General features: G+C 61.3%; 1 protein-coding gene across 3 annotated transcripts; it reads left to right on the top strand.

Annotated features, from left to right (window-relative positions):
* The first annotated feature begins 364 nt into the window (after positions 1-364).
* OSBPL7 (oxysterol binding protein like 7) lies at positions 365-14,572 on the top strand. Of its 3 annotated transcripts, XM_036341776.1 has the most exons (23): positions 365-533; positions 1,871-2,024; positions 2,123-2,248; positions 2,488-2,541; positions 3,132-3,245; positions 3,596-3,706; positions 3,820-3,937; positions 4,541-4,644; positions 5,010-5,102; positions 5,185-5,317; positions 5,390-5,484; positions 5,633-5,728; positions 6,414-6,551; positions 7,128-7,221; positions 7,996-8,243; positions 8,421-8,558; positions 11,225-11,288; positions 11,405-11,483; positions 12,538-12,682; positions 12,795-12,939; positions 13,023-13,149; positions 13,291-13,413; positions 13,549-14,567. In XM_036341776.1, exons 2-23 carry the CDS (start codon positions 1,950-1,952, stop codon positions 13,655-13,657), a joined length of 2,529 nt encoding a protein of 842 aa, XP_036197669.1. In that variant the 5' UTR covers positions 365-533; positions 1,871-1,949; the 3' UTR covers positions 13,658-14,567. The 3 variants fall into 3 exon arrangements, with proteins under 3 accessions (XP_036197669.1, XP_036197668.1, XP_036197670.1); XM_036341775.1 differs by having other exon boundaries at positions 5,185-5,484; positions 13,549-14,568; XM_036341777.1 differs by lacking the exon at positions 13,291-13,413 and having other exon boundaries at positions 5,185-5,484; positions 13,549-14,572.
* Positions 14,573-14,859: the final 287 nt, after the last annotated feature.

Genomic DNA, 14,859 nt, shown 5'->3' with positions numbered 1-14,859 from the left:
TCCAAAAGGGGCATCCCTCCCTCCCCATCAACCCGATACCTTTGCTGGCTCCAAACTTTGCAATCTATTTTCAGATGTAAAACGAGAGGCAGGAGTTAATAATAATAATTAAAAAAATGGACGTGGGTACTAACGGGTCAAGGCCAACGTGCGTCTGAGTAAACCCTTTCCCACCACTGGCGTTAGGCCAGCAGCTCCCCAGTCCTCTGTAATCCCTTGGAGCTGTGCCCAGTGGGGTCCCTGCCCCTGCGCCCAGGCCTCCTCAGCTCTGGGGAGTCACTCAGCCCTGAGTCCTCCCGGGAGCAGGGGGGCAGAGCTGAGCAGCTGCCCAGAGCTTGGCGGGAGGAAGAGCGGGGGAGGGGAAGGTGGGGAGATCCGGCGAGAGGGGAGGCTCCTCTGTCTCCTTCCTTCCTGGTTCCTGCAGCAGCCGGTGCCACTTGGCTCCATGAGGAGGGAGCGGGCGACTTGGAGACGGTGACTCAGAGGCAGAGCTGCGTGCGGGCCAAGGAGCACTGGCGCCCATGGACCCTGCGGTAAGGGGCCGAGTCAGCTGACCTGCCTCCCACCTGCAGCTGGCCGGTCTGCCCCTTCGGAGAAGGGGACTGGAACGGAGGTGGAGACGGGGCACACTCACCTGACTCACCTCGACCCCACACCCTCTAATGACAGAGCCTCCCCCTCCGGCCGCCAGCAGTGCGGGGCCAGGATCCCACGGGGCCAGGGAAAGGGCACAGGGACACCCAAACACTGGGAGAGTTTGGGAACTTTCAATGGCTGAATGCGGGAATTTCTCCCCAGGTCAGCCTCTGGCAGCATGCGCCCCTCTGCCCCCACCTCCCGGTCACCCCTGCCCCAGTCACCCCTGCCCCGGCCACCCTTGCCCTACCTGTCCCCGTTCCCTGTTGCCTCAACTCCTCAGGTGCTTACAGGCTCACAGAAGATCTGAGCTGTTTCCCCAGCCTCGGGCCAACCTTGCCCCTCCAGTCCCCTCCCCCGTCTCACACACAGAGCCTCATGCATTATTGATCTCCCGGTGCAGCCAGGGTGGCCTGAGCTGGTGCCAAGGGCGCCAGTGGGCACCGCTGCGGGGACCTGTGCGGGCCTTGACATGCTCTTGGCCAGCTCTTCTCCGCCCCCCACTTCCTCCTCATCTCCATCCGCTCGGTCCCCTGCTCTCTGGGTGGGTGGTACTTGTCAGGACCCCCAAGGACTGGGGTGATAGGGGATGGAGAGGCTTTGGGGGACACTGAGCTTCTGAGGTGGGCATCCAAGGGGGCTGTTGGAGGGGAGGAGGCACAGGGAACAATTGGGCTGTCTCGGGCCTCAGTTTCCCCATGCAGAAAATGGGAGCCCAAGAACTAGAGGATATGGGGACCAGTTAGTGGGGAACTGGGGTGAAGGGGTTGGGGGAGGAGGTCATGGTAGAGGAGTCTCCCGGCCATGGTGGTGGCGGTGCGGGGTCCTGAAGGAGGAGGAGCTGGCTGAGATCTTGCTTGTCTAGGCTCTGAACTCCTCTGGCCTTTTTCGGATCCTCTTCCTCCACTCACTCCTATCCTCCCAAGGAAGCCTTCAGAGAAAGCGCCCAGTGTTTCCTGGAGCCCAGGAATGTGTGCTCAGGGTGGGGCTGGGTGGACTGTTCCTGGTTTTCTCTGGGCACTGCCTGCCTCCCTGCACTATCTCAGTGGCTGCGGGAAGGTGGAGGCAGGGAGACCCACCCGCGGTGGGGGGGGGACCGACCAGGAGAGGTGGGACGGGAGCAGAAGAGGTGCTGGTGAAGTGTGGTCCTAGTGGGTGCAGGACAGGTTGGCGGTGGAGCAGGCGCTAGCAGGCACGCAGCTAATGAGTCTCTCTCTCTCTCTCTTGCTTCAAGGGCCCCCTCAGGACAAGGCGACATCCTTCCCCTTCCCCCCGGCTCTGAGTCCTCAGCAGGGAGTGGCCGCTCCTTCTCCATGGACTTCCAAGAGCGGGGTCCCCCCTCGCTGTCCGAGAGCACTCAGTCCGCAAAGTCCAGCAGCGCCCAGCAGGTCTGAGGACGGGAGGCAGGCAGGGGGTGGGCTTTATTTGGCCCAGAGGGCCCTCACCAGCACCCCTTCCCCCACCCCGACTCTGTCCTGGACTGCAGGCCTCTGAGCTGTGGGAGGTGGTGGAGGAGCCTCGGGGCCGGCGAGGCGCAGAGGGTGTCATGCCCGACAGGCAGGAGGGCCACCTGCTCAAGAAGAGGAAGTGGCCTCTGAAGGGCTGGCACAAGGTAGGTTCCAGGGCAAGGGCAGGGCCAAAGTCAGGGCAGCATGGGGGATGCTGGAGGCGGCTGGGTATGCTGTGTGCATGCGTGCGTGCGTGCGTGTGCGTGCGTGTGTGTGTGTGTGTGTGTGTGTGTGTGTGTGTGTGTGTGAAGAAGGGGAAGAAAGATCCATGTGTGCAGTTGCTCTCTCCCCACACCCTTCCTCTTGGTCACCTGGGTCCTGTTCCCCCTGGGTGACGTCACAGAGATACTTCGTGCTCGAGGACGGGATCCTTCGCTATGCGACCACTCGGCAAGACGTGAGTCAGGGCCTGGCTGGGGGTGATGGAGGAATCGGGTCCCAAAATGCCCTGGGCAGGCAGGGGGCTTCTGAAACCCCCCAGAGCAGGGCCCGAGTCCCAGGCCCCCCTATTCCTGGGTGTGGGGTCTTGAGCAGGTGTCTTCCCTGGGCCTTAGCTCCCTCCTCTCTAAGACGGGGAGAGTGCGATCACCCATGTGTAAGGTCATTGTCATCGTGGTGAGGGCCCTCGGGACAGGGCCTGGCACAAAAGTACCCAAGAAGGGGAGCTTGATCCTCCTCCTCCTTGTCCTGTCCTGGTGCTGGGAAGAAGGAGCTGAAGGCCAAGCAGCCTGGGCCCTCTATTCCTCAGTCTTGCGGACCCCCGAGAGGGGGCGGGTAGTTTTCCCTGCCCTGTGACTCCCTGGAGCTCAGAATGTGACTTGTGAGTTCTGTGCACAGAAGAACGACAGAGAGGTCCCTGCTGGTACTGTGACTTGGTTATGAGGGTGAACCTGCTGCTTGGTCTCAAGTGGCCTCAGGGACATGATGGCTCTGTGGCCCAGGGGTCTAAAAACATCCCCTTCCCCCCACAATCCCCCCCTCCCCCAGATCACCAAGGGGAAGCTGCATGGCTCCATCGATGTCCGACTGTCTGTTATGTCCATCAACAAAAAGGCCCAGCGCATTGACCTTGACACCGAAGACAACATCTACCACCTCAAGGTGACATGCCTGGGAGCCCGTCGGTGGCTTGGTCCCCAGCCTGGCAGAGGCACTGGGGCCCCCAGGAGAGGGGGACAGGGGCTGAGGGTCCGTCCCTGAGTTTGATAAGAAGGGAGCTCCCATCGTGTCCAATAGCCAATGGCAAACCGCCCCTGCTGGTTGTTAGATGAACAAACAGAACTCAGAGCTCGGACACTGGGGAAGCTGGGTTCCATCTCCTGCCGGGGGCCTTTGCAGAAGCTGGACATAAAGCGAGAGAGCCTGCTTGCCTGGGGACCAGAGCCCCAACTTCCTGCCCTGGAAAGCACTCCTCCTTTCATGTGTCCCTCCCCCTCCCATCACGTCTGCAGATCAAATCCCAGGACCTGTTCCAGAGCTGGGTAGCCCAGCTGCGTGCCCATCGCCTGGCCCAGCGCATGGACATGCCCCGCGGCCCGCTGCCCAGCAACTCTCACCGGAAGGTAAGGTGGGCCCTGGGGCAGGAGCCGCGGGGATTCAGAGGTGGCGGCTTCAGGGAACAGTGAGACCCAGGGCGGTGGGCACCATCCTTCCTGACCCTTGACTCACCCCACAGGTTCCTGGTGCCCAGCTTCCCACAGTGATTAGTGCCTCAGCTCTGCCTGGGGTTGGACCTCGGGAGAAGGTGTCCTCCTGGTTGAGGGGCAGTGATGGCCTAGACCGCTGCTCTCACGGTGAGGGGCCCACACTGTCATGTTTACATGGCATCAGCAGCCACAAGAAGGAGAAATGTTAAAACGTTATCCTTGTGCCTCAGGGAGCCCAGTCTGATGGGGGAGACAGCCTGTGCCTCCAAGCTGACGGTCTCCTCAGGCCCTGTCCGGGGAGTCCCAGTCCTACAGAGGGTGGTGGGGCTCCTGGCTCATGGGCAGGCGGGACACAGGGCCAGGCCTCATGCGAGAGAAGATGCAGGCGCCAGTGCAGGGAGGAGGAGTGCAGGGAGTGAGGCTCTAGAATCGGGTGCCTGGAGGGGGGCTGTGAGGTTGGCCCGGGAGAGGGGAGTGCAAACCAATGAGGCCGGAGAGAGCGTGAGGCAGCAGAGGGAGGGTGTGATGTGGCGACTGTGGGGATTGGGTGCCGCTTTCCCGGGGAATCCAGGGTGGGGCCAGACCAAGGGTGGGAACTGGGAGCTTCTGTGGGCTCACGATTCCGGGTCAGGGGGAGGAAGACTCTCAGGATTTCCCTGGCTGCCGGAGGAAGAGGAAGGAAAGCTGGGGGACAGACTCTGGGGTACCTGGCCAGTGTCGGGAGGACTTCCTCATTCATTCTTCCCGCAGAGCTCTCGGAGTGTCAGGGGAAGCTGCAGGAACTACACCGACTCCTCCAGAGCCTGGAGTCCCTGCACCGCATCCCCTCGGCCCCTGTGATCCCCACGCACCAGGTGAGGTCCAGGGGAAAGAGGGTGCAGGCTCCTGCTGGGCGGGGGGTGGGGAGGCTCTCGCCTGCTTGCTGCGTCCATCCCATCACTTCCCGGGACAGGTCCCCAGCCCCCTTAGGTCACTGCTGTTTTCAGAGAGGCAGGCACCGGCCCCCTTACTCTCTTCCTATGACCAGCTGCCTCGGGGCTGTCGCTCTGTCCCTTTGGAGCGACCCTTCCTCCTGTCTGCCAGGGGGTCGGGCTCCTTTCTCTGGGAGGTCGCTTTCCCTGTGCCCTCCTCCATGGCCCCCTGCCTCTCTCCCGGCTCTGATGGCTGCTGCCCCCCTCCCCACCCTGAGAGGGAAACCTCCCTCACGTTGACTTGCTAGGCCTCGGTGACGACGGAGAGACCCAAGAAGGGCAAACGGACCAGCCGCATGTGGTGCACACAGAGCTTCGCCAAGGACGACACCATCGGGCGGGTGAGGGGGGTGTAGACCCCAGTTCCCCGGGTGGGACGCCCGAAGGACGCCGCCCCCCTCAACCCCTCTCCTTCCCCCACAGGTGGGTCGTCTCCATGGCTCTGTTCCCAACCTATCTCGGTACCTGGAGTCCCGGGACCACTCAGGACCCCGGGGGCTGCCACCCCCAGACTATGCCCACCTGCAGCGCAGTTTCTGGGCCCTGGCCCAAAAGGGTGAGTGTGCGCTGGAGGGTGGTGGGAGCAGGGGGCGAGGAGGAGGCTCTGACGGCCTGCCCCTGCCCTCAGTGCACAGCTCCCTCAGCAGTGTCCTGGCCGCCCTCACCGCTGAACGGGACCACCTGAGGGATCTGCACCAGGGCTCCGAGCTGTCCAGAATGGGGGTGAGGCTTGGGGACAGGGTGGCCGGTGGGGGGAGGGGGCTCGAGCCTGAGGTCTGCAGGCCTGGGGTGGTCACAGATCTGGGCCTGGAGGGCACGAGGCAGAGGCCGCATCCTCCTGGGACCCTGTCTCCTCACCCTCTCCCTGCAGATCTCTGAGGCCTCTGCTGGCCCGAGGCGCCTCCATTCACTGTCCATCTCCTCGGACACCACGGCGGACTCCTTTAGCTCCCTCAACCCCGAGGAGGTAGGAGCCGGGTGGCCGATGGGGACCGTTTCTCCTGGGCCCTCTGTTCTAGCAGGATGAAGGCACGGGTGGATTTCAGACCTGCCACGGCCCAGAAATCCTAGCTCCCGCCCTTTCACGTAAAACATTGGCAGCAGCCGCCTCTTGGCCATTACTTAACAGTGCGCAGAATGCTTTCATTTAACTCAGAGGCCTGTGAGGCGGTGATTCCTTCCCTCAAGGCATAGGTGAAGAAACGGAGGCTCCAAGAGTCCCACTGAGGGGCCCACGCTCTCCCCCTTGTGGACCAGTGAGCTGGGAGTTAGGCGTTCCGAGCAAAGACTCCGGGGTCTCCTTGGGTTTGAATTTGGCTCCTCCGCCTGCCAACTTTGTGACCCCGAGCCTCAGTGTTATAGTCTGCAAAGTGGGGGCAATAAGGACACTTAACCTCAGAGGGTGCGTGTCAGGACTGATGGAGTTCATACACACAAAGGCCTGGAGCCGGGCTCAGAGCCGGTGCCCAGGAAGTGTGAACGGTTATTCTGGGACCCGTGTCTCCTTACCCCCAGGCTGGGGTTCACTCCACTACGCTCGCCCCGTCTTCTCCTGCTCAGTCCCGGTTATGCTTCCCTCCGAGGGGAGCTGGCAGGCTGGGGGGCCCTGCCTGCCTCTCCCGGCCTGGCTGACCTCCGTCCCGCTCCCACAGCAAGAAGCTCTGTACATGAAGGGGCGAGAGCTGACGCCCCAGCTGTCCCAGAGCAGCGTCCTGTCCCTCGCGGATTCCCACACGGAGTTCTTCGATGCCTGCGAGGTGCTTCTCTCTGCCAGCTCTTCTGAGAATGAGGTGAGGGAGGCGGGAAGCTGGCAGGCAGAGCTGGGGGCCGCGGGTATAGGGGTGGGATGCAGAGACACTAGAGCCTACGGAGTCCCAGTCCTTTCTGCTATTCTGAGAACACGGACAGCCCTGCTGGGTTTGAGTGGCCCTGATCACAGATCTCTGCTGGGACCTTTGTCCAGTTTGACGCACTTTATCCCCATTGGGTTCCCCTGAAATTGCTGCCTCAGCTCCACCCCAGCCATCTTCTTGTGATCCTATTTCAGACCCGGGGCTCCCTTGACCCCCCACCCTACACCCTCGAATCTTAGTGATCCCAGTTTCCATTCCCTTTGTGTCTTGCCAAGTCCCTGAGTTTCTCCCCGCCCCCCCCAACCCCCAACCTCCCGCCTGCTCATATGGCCAGGCCCTCCCTCAGGTATGCCAGGCCTTCGGGCAGTGTCTTAGGGCTCAGACCTCCCCAAATATATTCTCTTCCCCTTCCCACCAAAGGGCTAGCTGGGCAGAGTCTTGCCAGGCCCTGGGCACTGCCCAGCTGCCCGGGGGAGGCCCAGTCTGCCCGGCCTGTCATCTGTCCCGGCCCAGGGCTCAGAGGAGGAGGAATCGAGCGTCAGTGAGATCACCACCAGCCTGTCCGAGGAGGTGCTGGACCTCAGGGGAGCTGAGCGCTATCAGAAAGGTGCCTGCCAGGTGTCTGGGCAGGGAGGGGCGGAGGTGGCCACAGCCCAGGCCCCTTGGGGAGGCAGTCCCTTGTGGTGACTGGTGTCTTTGGGTGCTGACTCCAGAGGTGACCCAGGAGGCGAGGAAGGCTAAGCCGTAAGCTCTGGAATGTTCCAGGAGTGGCTCCAGAGGTGGGACAGGCTCTGGTCTGGGCGAGTCTCCATTCTAGTTTTCTGAAAAGGGTCAGGTGGGGCCTGTAGAGACGGAGAAGACCCCACGTTGCCGCTTCTCAGCAGTGAGGCTTTGGACTTGCTGGAGCCTGTGTCCTCATCTGTAAAAGGGGCTGAATAGTCTACATCCTGACATCAGTTTCTATGTTTATGAAAGGAACAGAAGGCAGGGGTGGGGACTCAGAAAGGGTTTCTGGGGTACAGGGTCCCCCCAGAGCATGTCAAGAATTAGATCCTGCGTCGACCTGCGGACAGAGGGGTCCCAGGTTTGGTTCTGGTCGGGGGCGCATGCCTGGATTGTGGGCTCGATCCCTGGTGGGGGAGCGTGCGGGTGGCGGCTGATTGATGATTCTCATCATTGATGTTTCTATTATCCTCTCCCTTCCTCTCTGAAATCAATAAAAATACATTAAAAAATTTTAAAAAAAGAATTAGATTCCCAGCCGCCCTGCCCCTCTAGTGAGTCCAGGCTGGGACTTGGGGTGGGAGGCAGTGGGCTGGGGGCCGGGCTGTGGGCCTGCCCTGTCTGGGTGCCAGAGTGACATGGCTGGGATGGGCCCCAGGGGTGTGTGTTCCAGGGAGAGCTCTGGGGCCACCCCGTCGCCGCTGCCTGCCGGCGGCCAGTGGGCCCGGGGTTGACGTGAGCCTGTGGAACATTCTGCGTAACAACATCGGCAAGGACCTGTCCAAGGTGTCGATGCCCGTGCAGCTCAATGAGCCGCTCAACACTCTGCAGCGGCTCTGCGAGGAGCTCGAGTACAGCAGCCTCCTGGACCAGGCCAGCCGCATCGCCGACCCCTGCGAGCGCATGGTACCGGCCCCCACCGGCCCCTGGCCCCGCCAGGCTGCCTCTTCCCCACCCCGCGGGCCCCTGCCTCCCAGAAACCCTGGCTGCGCTGTCCTCTTGCTGCCGAAGCTCCACCCCAGGACCCAGCCCTTGCTCCGATCCCACCACCCAGTGGCGTTCTCCCCGCCCTTCCCCCTGCAGGTGTACATCGCCGCCTTTGCCGTCTCTGCCTACTCCTCCACGTACCACCGAGCAGGCTGCAAGCCCTTCAACCCCGTCCTGGGGGAGACCTACGAGTGTGAGCGGCCTGACCGAGGCTTCCGCTTCATCAGTGAGCAGGTGTGCGCCCCGGGAGAAGGGGGCTGTCCTCACGGGGGTCGGGGCAGGGAAGCACCTGAGCTTCAGAGGGGCCAGGGCCTGGGAGAGGGCAGGGGCAGTGGGCTCGGTGCCAGCCACTGGGCCACGTGATGGCGGTACAGAGGGCTCTACCCGAAGGAGCCCCCACTGAGTGTGGGAGACGGACTGAAACAAGGGGCTACTGTGCCACACTCTAGAGCGGGGATCGTGGGAGCTCACAGGAGGTTACTCGGCACCCCTGCCTGGGAAGGCAGGCTCTAGGGCAGGGGTGGGGAACGTCCGGCCCGCGGGAGGTAAAAGGCCCGCAAAATCATTTGGTCTGGCCCTGCCAAGGCAACCACAGGTGGGACTTGAAATTCAATAAATCTAGGAGCTTTTTTCATAGCAACATAATTTATATTAAGTGAATTATATTAAGCGAGTGATGTTAGAAATATCCAAACGGCCTTTGGCAGAAAAAAGGTTCCCCACCCTGACTCTAGGGGGTGATCTTGAGCTACGTCTGGAAGGATGAACTGGAGTTCACCAGGAGTACATGGGAGTGGGTAGGACGGGATTTGCCAGACAGTAGAGAAACGGATGGAGCACGTTTAGGAGGCGTTAGGGACGGGGCTGGGAGACAAGGCGGGCCAGACCCAAGGAGCCCTGTGGGTGGTGAAGGTTAGGAGGGCTTGGCTGTGTCTAAGTCCTGAAGGCTATGGGGAGGGTTTTAAGTGGTAGAATGACGTGCTCAGAATTACACTTTGTCAAGAGCATCCAGGCAGAGGCGTACGGTCAGAGCAGCCATTAGGAGGGCATTTCGGCCCTTTCCCTGGAGCTGATGAGGACCTGCACTTAGGCCGCGGCAGCTGGATTGGGTGGCCGGGGTGGGGGGGTTAAGAGCTATTTATGTCTTGCCCTTGACAGGACTCAGCGGTCAACAGGATGTTCTTACGAATGGGGAACAGGGAAGGCGGCTGATGAGAGGGAGAAGTCTGAGGGGGTCTGGGCTGGAATTCGGATTGGGGCATTTGGTGTGTGTGTGTGTGGCGTTGTGGCGTTGCCAGTTAGCGAGATGGAGCGAATGGGAGTGAGGTAACTGAATTAGGGAGACTCCTGTCCACGGGGCTTGACTTCCAAGGGGAGACGTCCCGTAGGCCCTGGGGCATCTGGGCTTGGAGGTCCTCAGAAAAGTCACCCCTTAGATGGCAGGCGAAGTCCCCGACTGCTACCAGAAAGGGTCTGGGAGGAGTGTTGGGGGAAGGGGGGAGGAGCCCTGAGGTGCAGGGGGTGGCCACGGGACTTAGGGGGTGTCATTAGCTTCCTGGTGAGGGAGATCTCAGACACAGGTTGGGGGTGCGGCTGGGTTACAGTGAGTGTGAAGTGGAAGTAAAAGGGAGAGAGAAGTGCAGGCTTATTTCAGAAACATTTTACCGTGAGGGAAAAGAGGAAGGAAAGACGGTGGCAGCCAGAGCGGGAGATAACGGGTTGAGGCAATTTTGTGTGTTTGTTTAGATTTTAAGTGTTTTTGAAAACATGGTGACGAGCTCCCACAGCCCAACCGTGCGTACGGCGGAAAGTGACCCCCGCCTCGGCCCTCCGCGGGGAGCTGCGGCCTGCGCTCGCTTTCCGCCGGCGCGGGCCAAGATGCGCCTGACTAGAGAGGCCAGGGTTACTCTTGCCTCAGGTGGGAGAAATAGGACATATTTCTATTTGGAGAAAAAGAGAGATACAGAGGGAAAGACTGCCGTGCAGAGGGAGGGGCGATGGGCGGAGTGGGGGGCAGCGTGAGGAGAGGGGCCCTGGCCTGGCAGAGGGTCGGGGTGGGAGCCCGTAAATTGGTGGAAGGAGTCGCCTGCTGTGTTCTCCCTCTGATTATGGGGTGAATGTGGCTTGAAGGGGAGGCTTGGGTGGAGGCCCTCAGAGGACGGGGTGATGCTGAGGCCCCCGGTGCAGACGCGCTGTAGGATTTGAGGTTGCTCAGCATTGCTGTGTGACACACAGGGGTGGGGGTCTGGAGAGCAGGGAGCCGGGCTGCACCGAGGGGTCTGCAGGTGCTGGGATTGTGGCGAGTGGCCGCAGGTGGTCAGGTGAGCGGCCTGGGAGTGGTGGGGGAGTCGCAGCTGCGTGGGAAGGAGGGGAAGCCCTGGCTGACAGGCCACGACAGAGCAGAGCGGCCGGGAGTCTTGGCAGGAGCTCCAGGTGACAGGGATGGGCAGAGAGGCAGGACAGCAGGCTGGGGATACCGGAGTCCAAGGGTCCAGGTGTGGGCACAGGTCAGGGTTCTCCAGGTAGTGTGGAGGCTGCAGGATGACATCAGCGTTGGGGATAAGGGGAGGGGGGGTCCTCCTGGGAGGGTTGGCTGTCAGCAGGGCACCGTGGGGTCCCCACCTGTCCCTGCGGAAGAACTTTATAGGCCTCAGCAGGGGTTCTGGAGGGCACCATAGACAGGGTGGTGAGAGGACTCCAGCGGGGAGCGAAGGAGAAGGGAGAACGTAGGGGCCTCGTGGATGAAGAAAAAATAATGGAATTTGGGTGGTGGCCAAGGATCACAGGGAAAGAGACCTGGAACTGACTGATCTTCTGGTTCACAGGGGATTGGGAGGTGGGGGGCAAGGGACTTTTGGGGGCCTCAAGGGCAGCCTCAAGAGAACTCCTTGCTCCCCAAGGTCTCCCACCACCCCCCCATCTCGGCGTGCCATGCAGAGTCTGAGAACTTCGTTTTCTGGCAAGGTGAGGAGGGGGCATGGGAGGATGGACCTGGGGGGGAGGGTGCAGGGCAGATGGGGGAGGGGCTGGGACACTGGTCTTCTCATTGCTGTCCCTCTCCCTTCCCAACCCAACTCCAGACATGAAATGGAAGAACAAGTTCTGGGGGAAATCCCTGGAGATTGTGCCTGTGGGGACAGTGAACGTGAGTCTGCCCAGGTGAGTGTTCCCAGCGCTGGGCAGCCAGGCCCAGCCACAGGCCCAGCCACAGGCCATCCTCCGCCCGCTGGATGGAAAGGTCTGGCCTGAAGCTGCCTGGGGTGGGCCGGTGACTGTGCGTTTTGCCCCTGTATTTGCAGCAGTTTCCAACAGAGAAAGGGGAGGCAGTTGAGCTTGGGAGAGCTGGGAGGGCTCATCGCCGTCATCTGATGCAGTGGCTTTCACACTTTTTTTACCATGACTCACAGTAAGAAATGCAGAACACACACACACACACACACACACACCTAAATGAGCTCAGAACTGGTCACAAACCACATTTGAAACATCCTCATCCAGCTCATTTTACAGGTGGGGCCCGCAGCCAGGAGTCAGCCAGAGGCCAGTGTCAGAGTGGGAGGGAGAGCCTGGGCTTCGGGGTCAGAAGTCCTGGCTGAGAGTCCTGGTTCTCACTTAATCGTTATGCAAGTGGCAAACAGGATGTGACGCCTCTGAGCCTCGAGCTCCCTCTTCTATAAAGTAAGAGTAGCCTGGCAGGAAGTCACGGTCTGATTCCCGGTCGGGCACATGTCCTGGTTGCGGGCTTGGTCTGTTTCTATCTCTCCCTCTCCCTTCCTCTCTGAAATAACATATATTTAAATAAAGTAAGAGTAATGAATAACTGATAGAAGTGGGGGGTAAACAGGGTAATAGAACAGAGCCACCACCGTCCCTGGCATCAAGGGCACAGCCCGTGTCTTTTTTTTAAATCTCTATGACCAAGCATGTCAAACTCACGGCTGGGGGGGGGAGGGAGGGCGCATGCCTTGTTTTGCGGCCCACCAACCACGACTTTGACATGCTTGACTTAGGCACAGGAGCTTAATGAGTGGAGATGTGTTAGTTGAATATTTTCTGGGAAGGCCGCTCTGCTTTGTAAGTAAGTCACCCTTCACGGCAGAGTCAGAGCCAGGACCCCAGGGTTTCTTGCACAGACCCATGTGACCTGCCCGCAAAGAGCCGGGGCGCCGGCTTGGGGCCGGCCCGCTGCCCTCCCGTGCTCCGTCTCCCTCAGGTTTGGGGACCACTTTGAGTGGAACAAGGTGACGTCCTGCATTCACAACATCCTGAGTGGCCAGCGCTGGATCGAGCACTATGGGGAGGTCCTCATCCGGAACACGAAGGACAGCTCCTGTCACTGCAAGATCACCTTCTGCAAGGTGGGCACGTGCCCCTGCCCCTCCGGGCCGCCCCCCGCCCCCCGCGGCTCACGCTGGGGGAAGCGGAGGGAACACCTCCCTAAGCCACCTGCCCTCACCCCACCCCACCCAGGCCAAGTACTGGAGCTCCAACATCCACGAGGTGCAGGGCGCCGTGTTCAGCCGGAGCGGCCGCGTCCTCCACCGGCTCTTCGGGAAGTGGAACGAGGGGCTGTACCGGGGACCCCTGCCTGGTGGTCAGTGCATCTGGAAACCCAGTAAGTGGGGCGATGGGGGAGGACTGGGCAGGGTGAGGGCAGCTATGGAAGTCCACCTGCCCCAGCCCCTGCCTTCCCCCCAGACTCCATGCCCCCAGACCATGAGCGAAACTTCGGCTTCACCCAGTTTGCCTTGGAGCTGAATGAGCTGACGGCAGAGCTGAAACGGTCACTGCCTTCCACCGACACTCGGCTCCGGCCCGACCAGAGGTCAGTGCCAGGCAGGCTCCTCGCTGCCCCACGTGGGTCTCCGAGGAGAGCTGGGGCTGCGTCCCTTCCCTCCGCTGCCTCAGGGCCTCGGGTTTGGGGGCCCGGAGGGACCGTTCCACTGACGGCGGTCTGGACGCTCAGGTACCTGGAGGAGGGGAACATCCAGGCCGCCGAGGCCCAGAAGAGAAGGATCGAGCAGCTTCAGCGAGACAGACGCAGGGTGATGGAGGAGAACAATATCGTCCACCAGGCTCGCTTCTTCAGGTCCTGGGCCCTCGCCCTGCGGTCAAGGCTCCCCTGTCCGCCCCTCTGGCCCCTTCCCGCTTTGAGAGGCAGCGTCTCCAGCCAGCCTTCATCCTGGACGCTCACTCTTCCCGTTCCCTGGCTCTCTTCCCCCAGGCGGCAGACAGATGGCAGCGGAAAGGAGTGGTGGGTGACGAACAACACGTACTGGCGGCTGCGGGCCGAGCCGGGCTACGGGAACCTCGACGGGGCTGTGCTCTGGTAGCCCCGGCCCTGGGGGCGGGAGGCTCATCCTCCTCCCTCCCGCCTCCATTCCCACCACGGACACACGGGCGAGGCCAGGCTCCCCGCCCACACCCCCACTCCCCCGGCTCTGGCCCGCTCCCCTCTGCCGGCCAGAGGGGCTGCCCGTCGCCCATCCCGTGTTTGGGTGAGAACAGGATTCGTGCTTCCCCAGGCTCGTTGCCCCCATAACCGGCATGTAAGACGCTTCTTGCTCTGTCACCCCCTTTCTTCCCTGCTGGGGGGCTTGGGGGAGACTCTAGGCTCTCCAGGATCTTTCCCCTGTTTCAGTGCCTTCCTAGGCCACAGGGGACCCCTGGGTGCTCCCCAGGCTTTCTATGCCCAGGGCTCTGGCCCCAGCTGTGTGGTTGGGGTGAGTGAAGGAGGGGACACACCTGACATCTTCTTCCACCCCGTCCCTCCCAAGCCCCTCGCCAGCATCTCCCGTGCCCTGGCCCCGCGGGCTCCCCTTGCTCGGTCCTTCGCCATCTCTCTCATCCTCCTGGATCCCCTTCTCCCAGACTGCAAAACACCTGCCGCTCCCAGCTCCTCCCGCCCTGGTCTCAAGTGGTTTCCTTCAGGACTCCCCCCACCCCAGCCAGACGAGGCCTCTCCAAGGGGCAGGAGCAGGCTGAGCAGGCAGGGCGCCCTGCTCCCAGCCATCCGGTGTGAGTGAGTGTGTGAGGGTGTGCGTGCGTGTGCGTGCGTGTGCCTGAGAACTGCTTGCAGGCGAGCAGGATCCCCGATACGGCCCGGACCTGGGCGTCCGCCACTGTCGCTGCTCATTTCCACAGTCTGCCTCTCACCAAGGTGAACTACATTCCAAGCTCAATAAAGACTGTCCCAAACTTTGGCCTGAGACCATTCACTTAAACACACGCTCCAGCTCAGCAAAGGCCCACAGCTGCCTGCTCACCTGGGCTAAAAGGTGGACGTTGTCTCTTTCCCTTAATCCTCACAGCCTGCGTGTGCTGCTTCTAGTCCCTCTAGGCCAGTGGTTCTCAACCTTCTGGCCCTTTAATACAGTTCCTCATGTGGTGACCCAACCATAAAATTATTTTCGTTGCTACTTCATCACTGTCATGTTGCTACTGTTATGAATCATCATGTAAATATCTGATAGGCAGGATGGTCTTAGGCGACCCCTGTGAAAGGGTCGTTCGACCGCCAAAGGGGTCGCGACCC

Source organism: Myotis myotis, unplaced genomic scaffold (genome assembly GCF_014108235.1).
Source record: "Myotis myotis isolate mMyoMyo1 unplaced genomic scaffold, mMyoMyo1.p scaffold_m19_p_17, whole genome shotgun sequence".
Classification (NCBI taxonomy): Eukaryota; Metazoa; Chordata; class Mammalia; order Chiroptera; family Vespertilionidae; genus Myotis; species Myotis myotis.
This window is presented reverse-complemented; position numbering and strand designations above follow the sequence as displayed.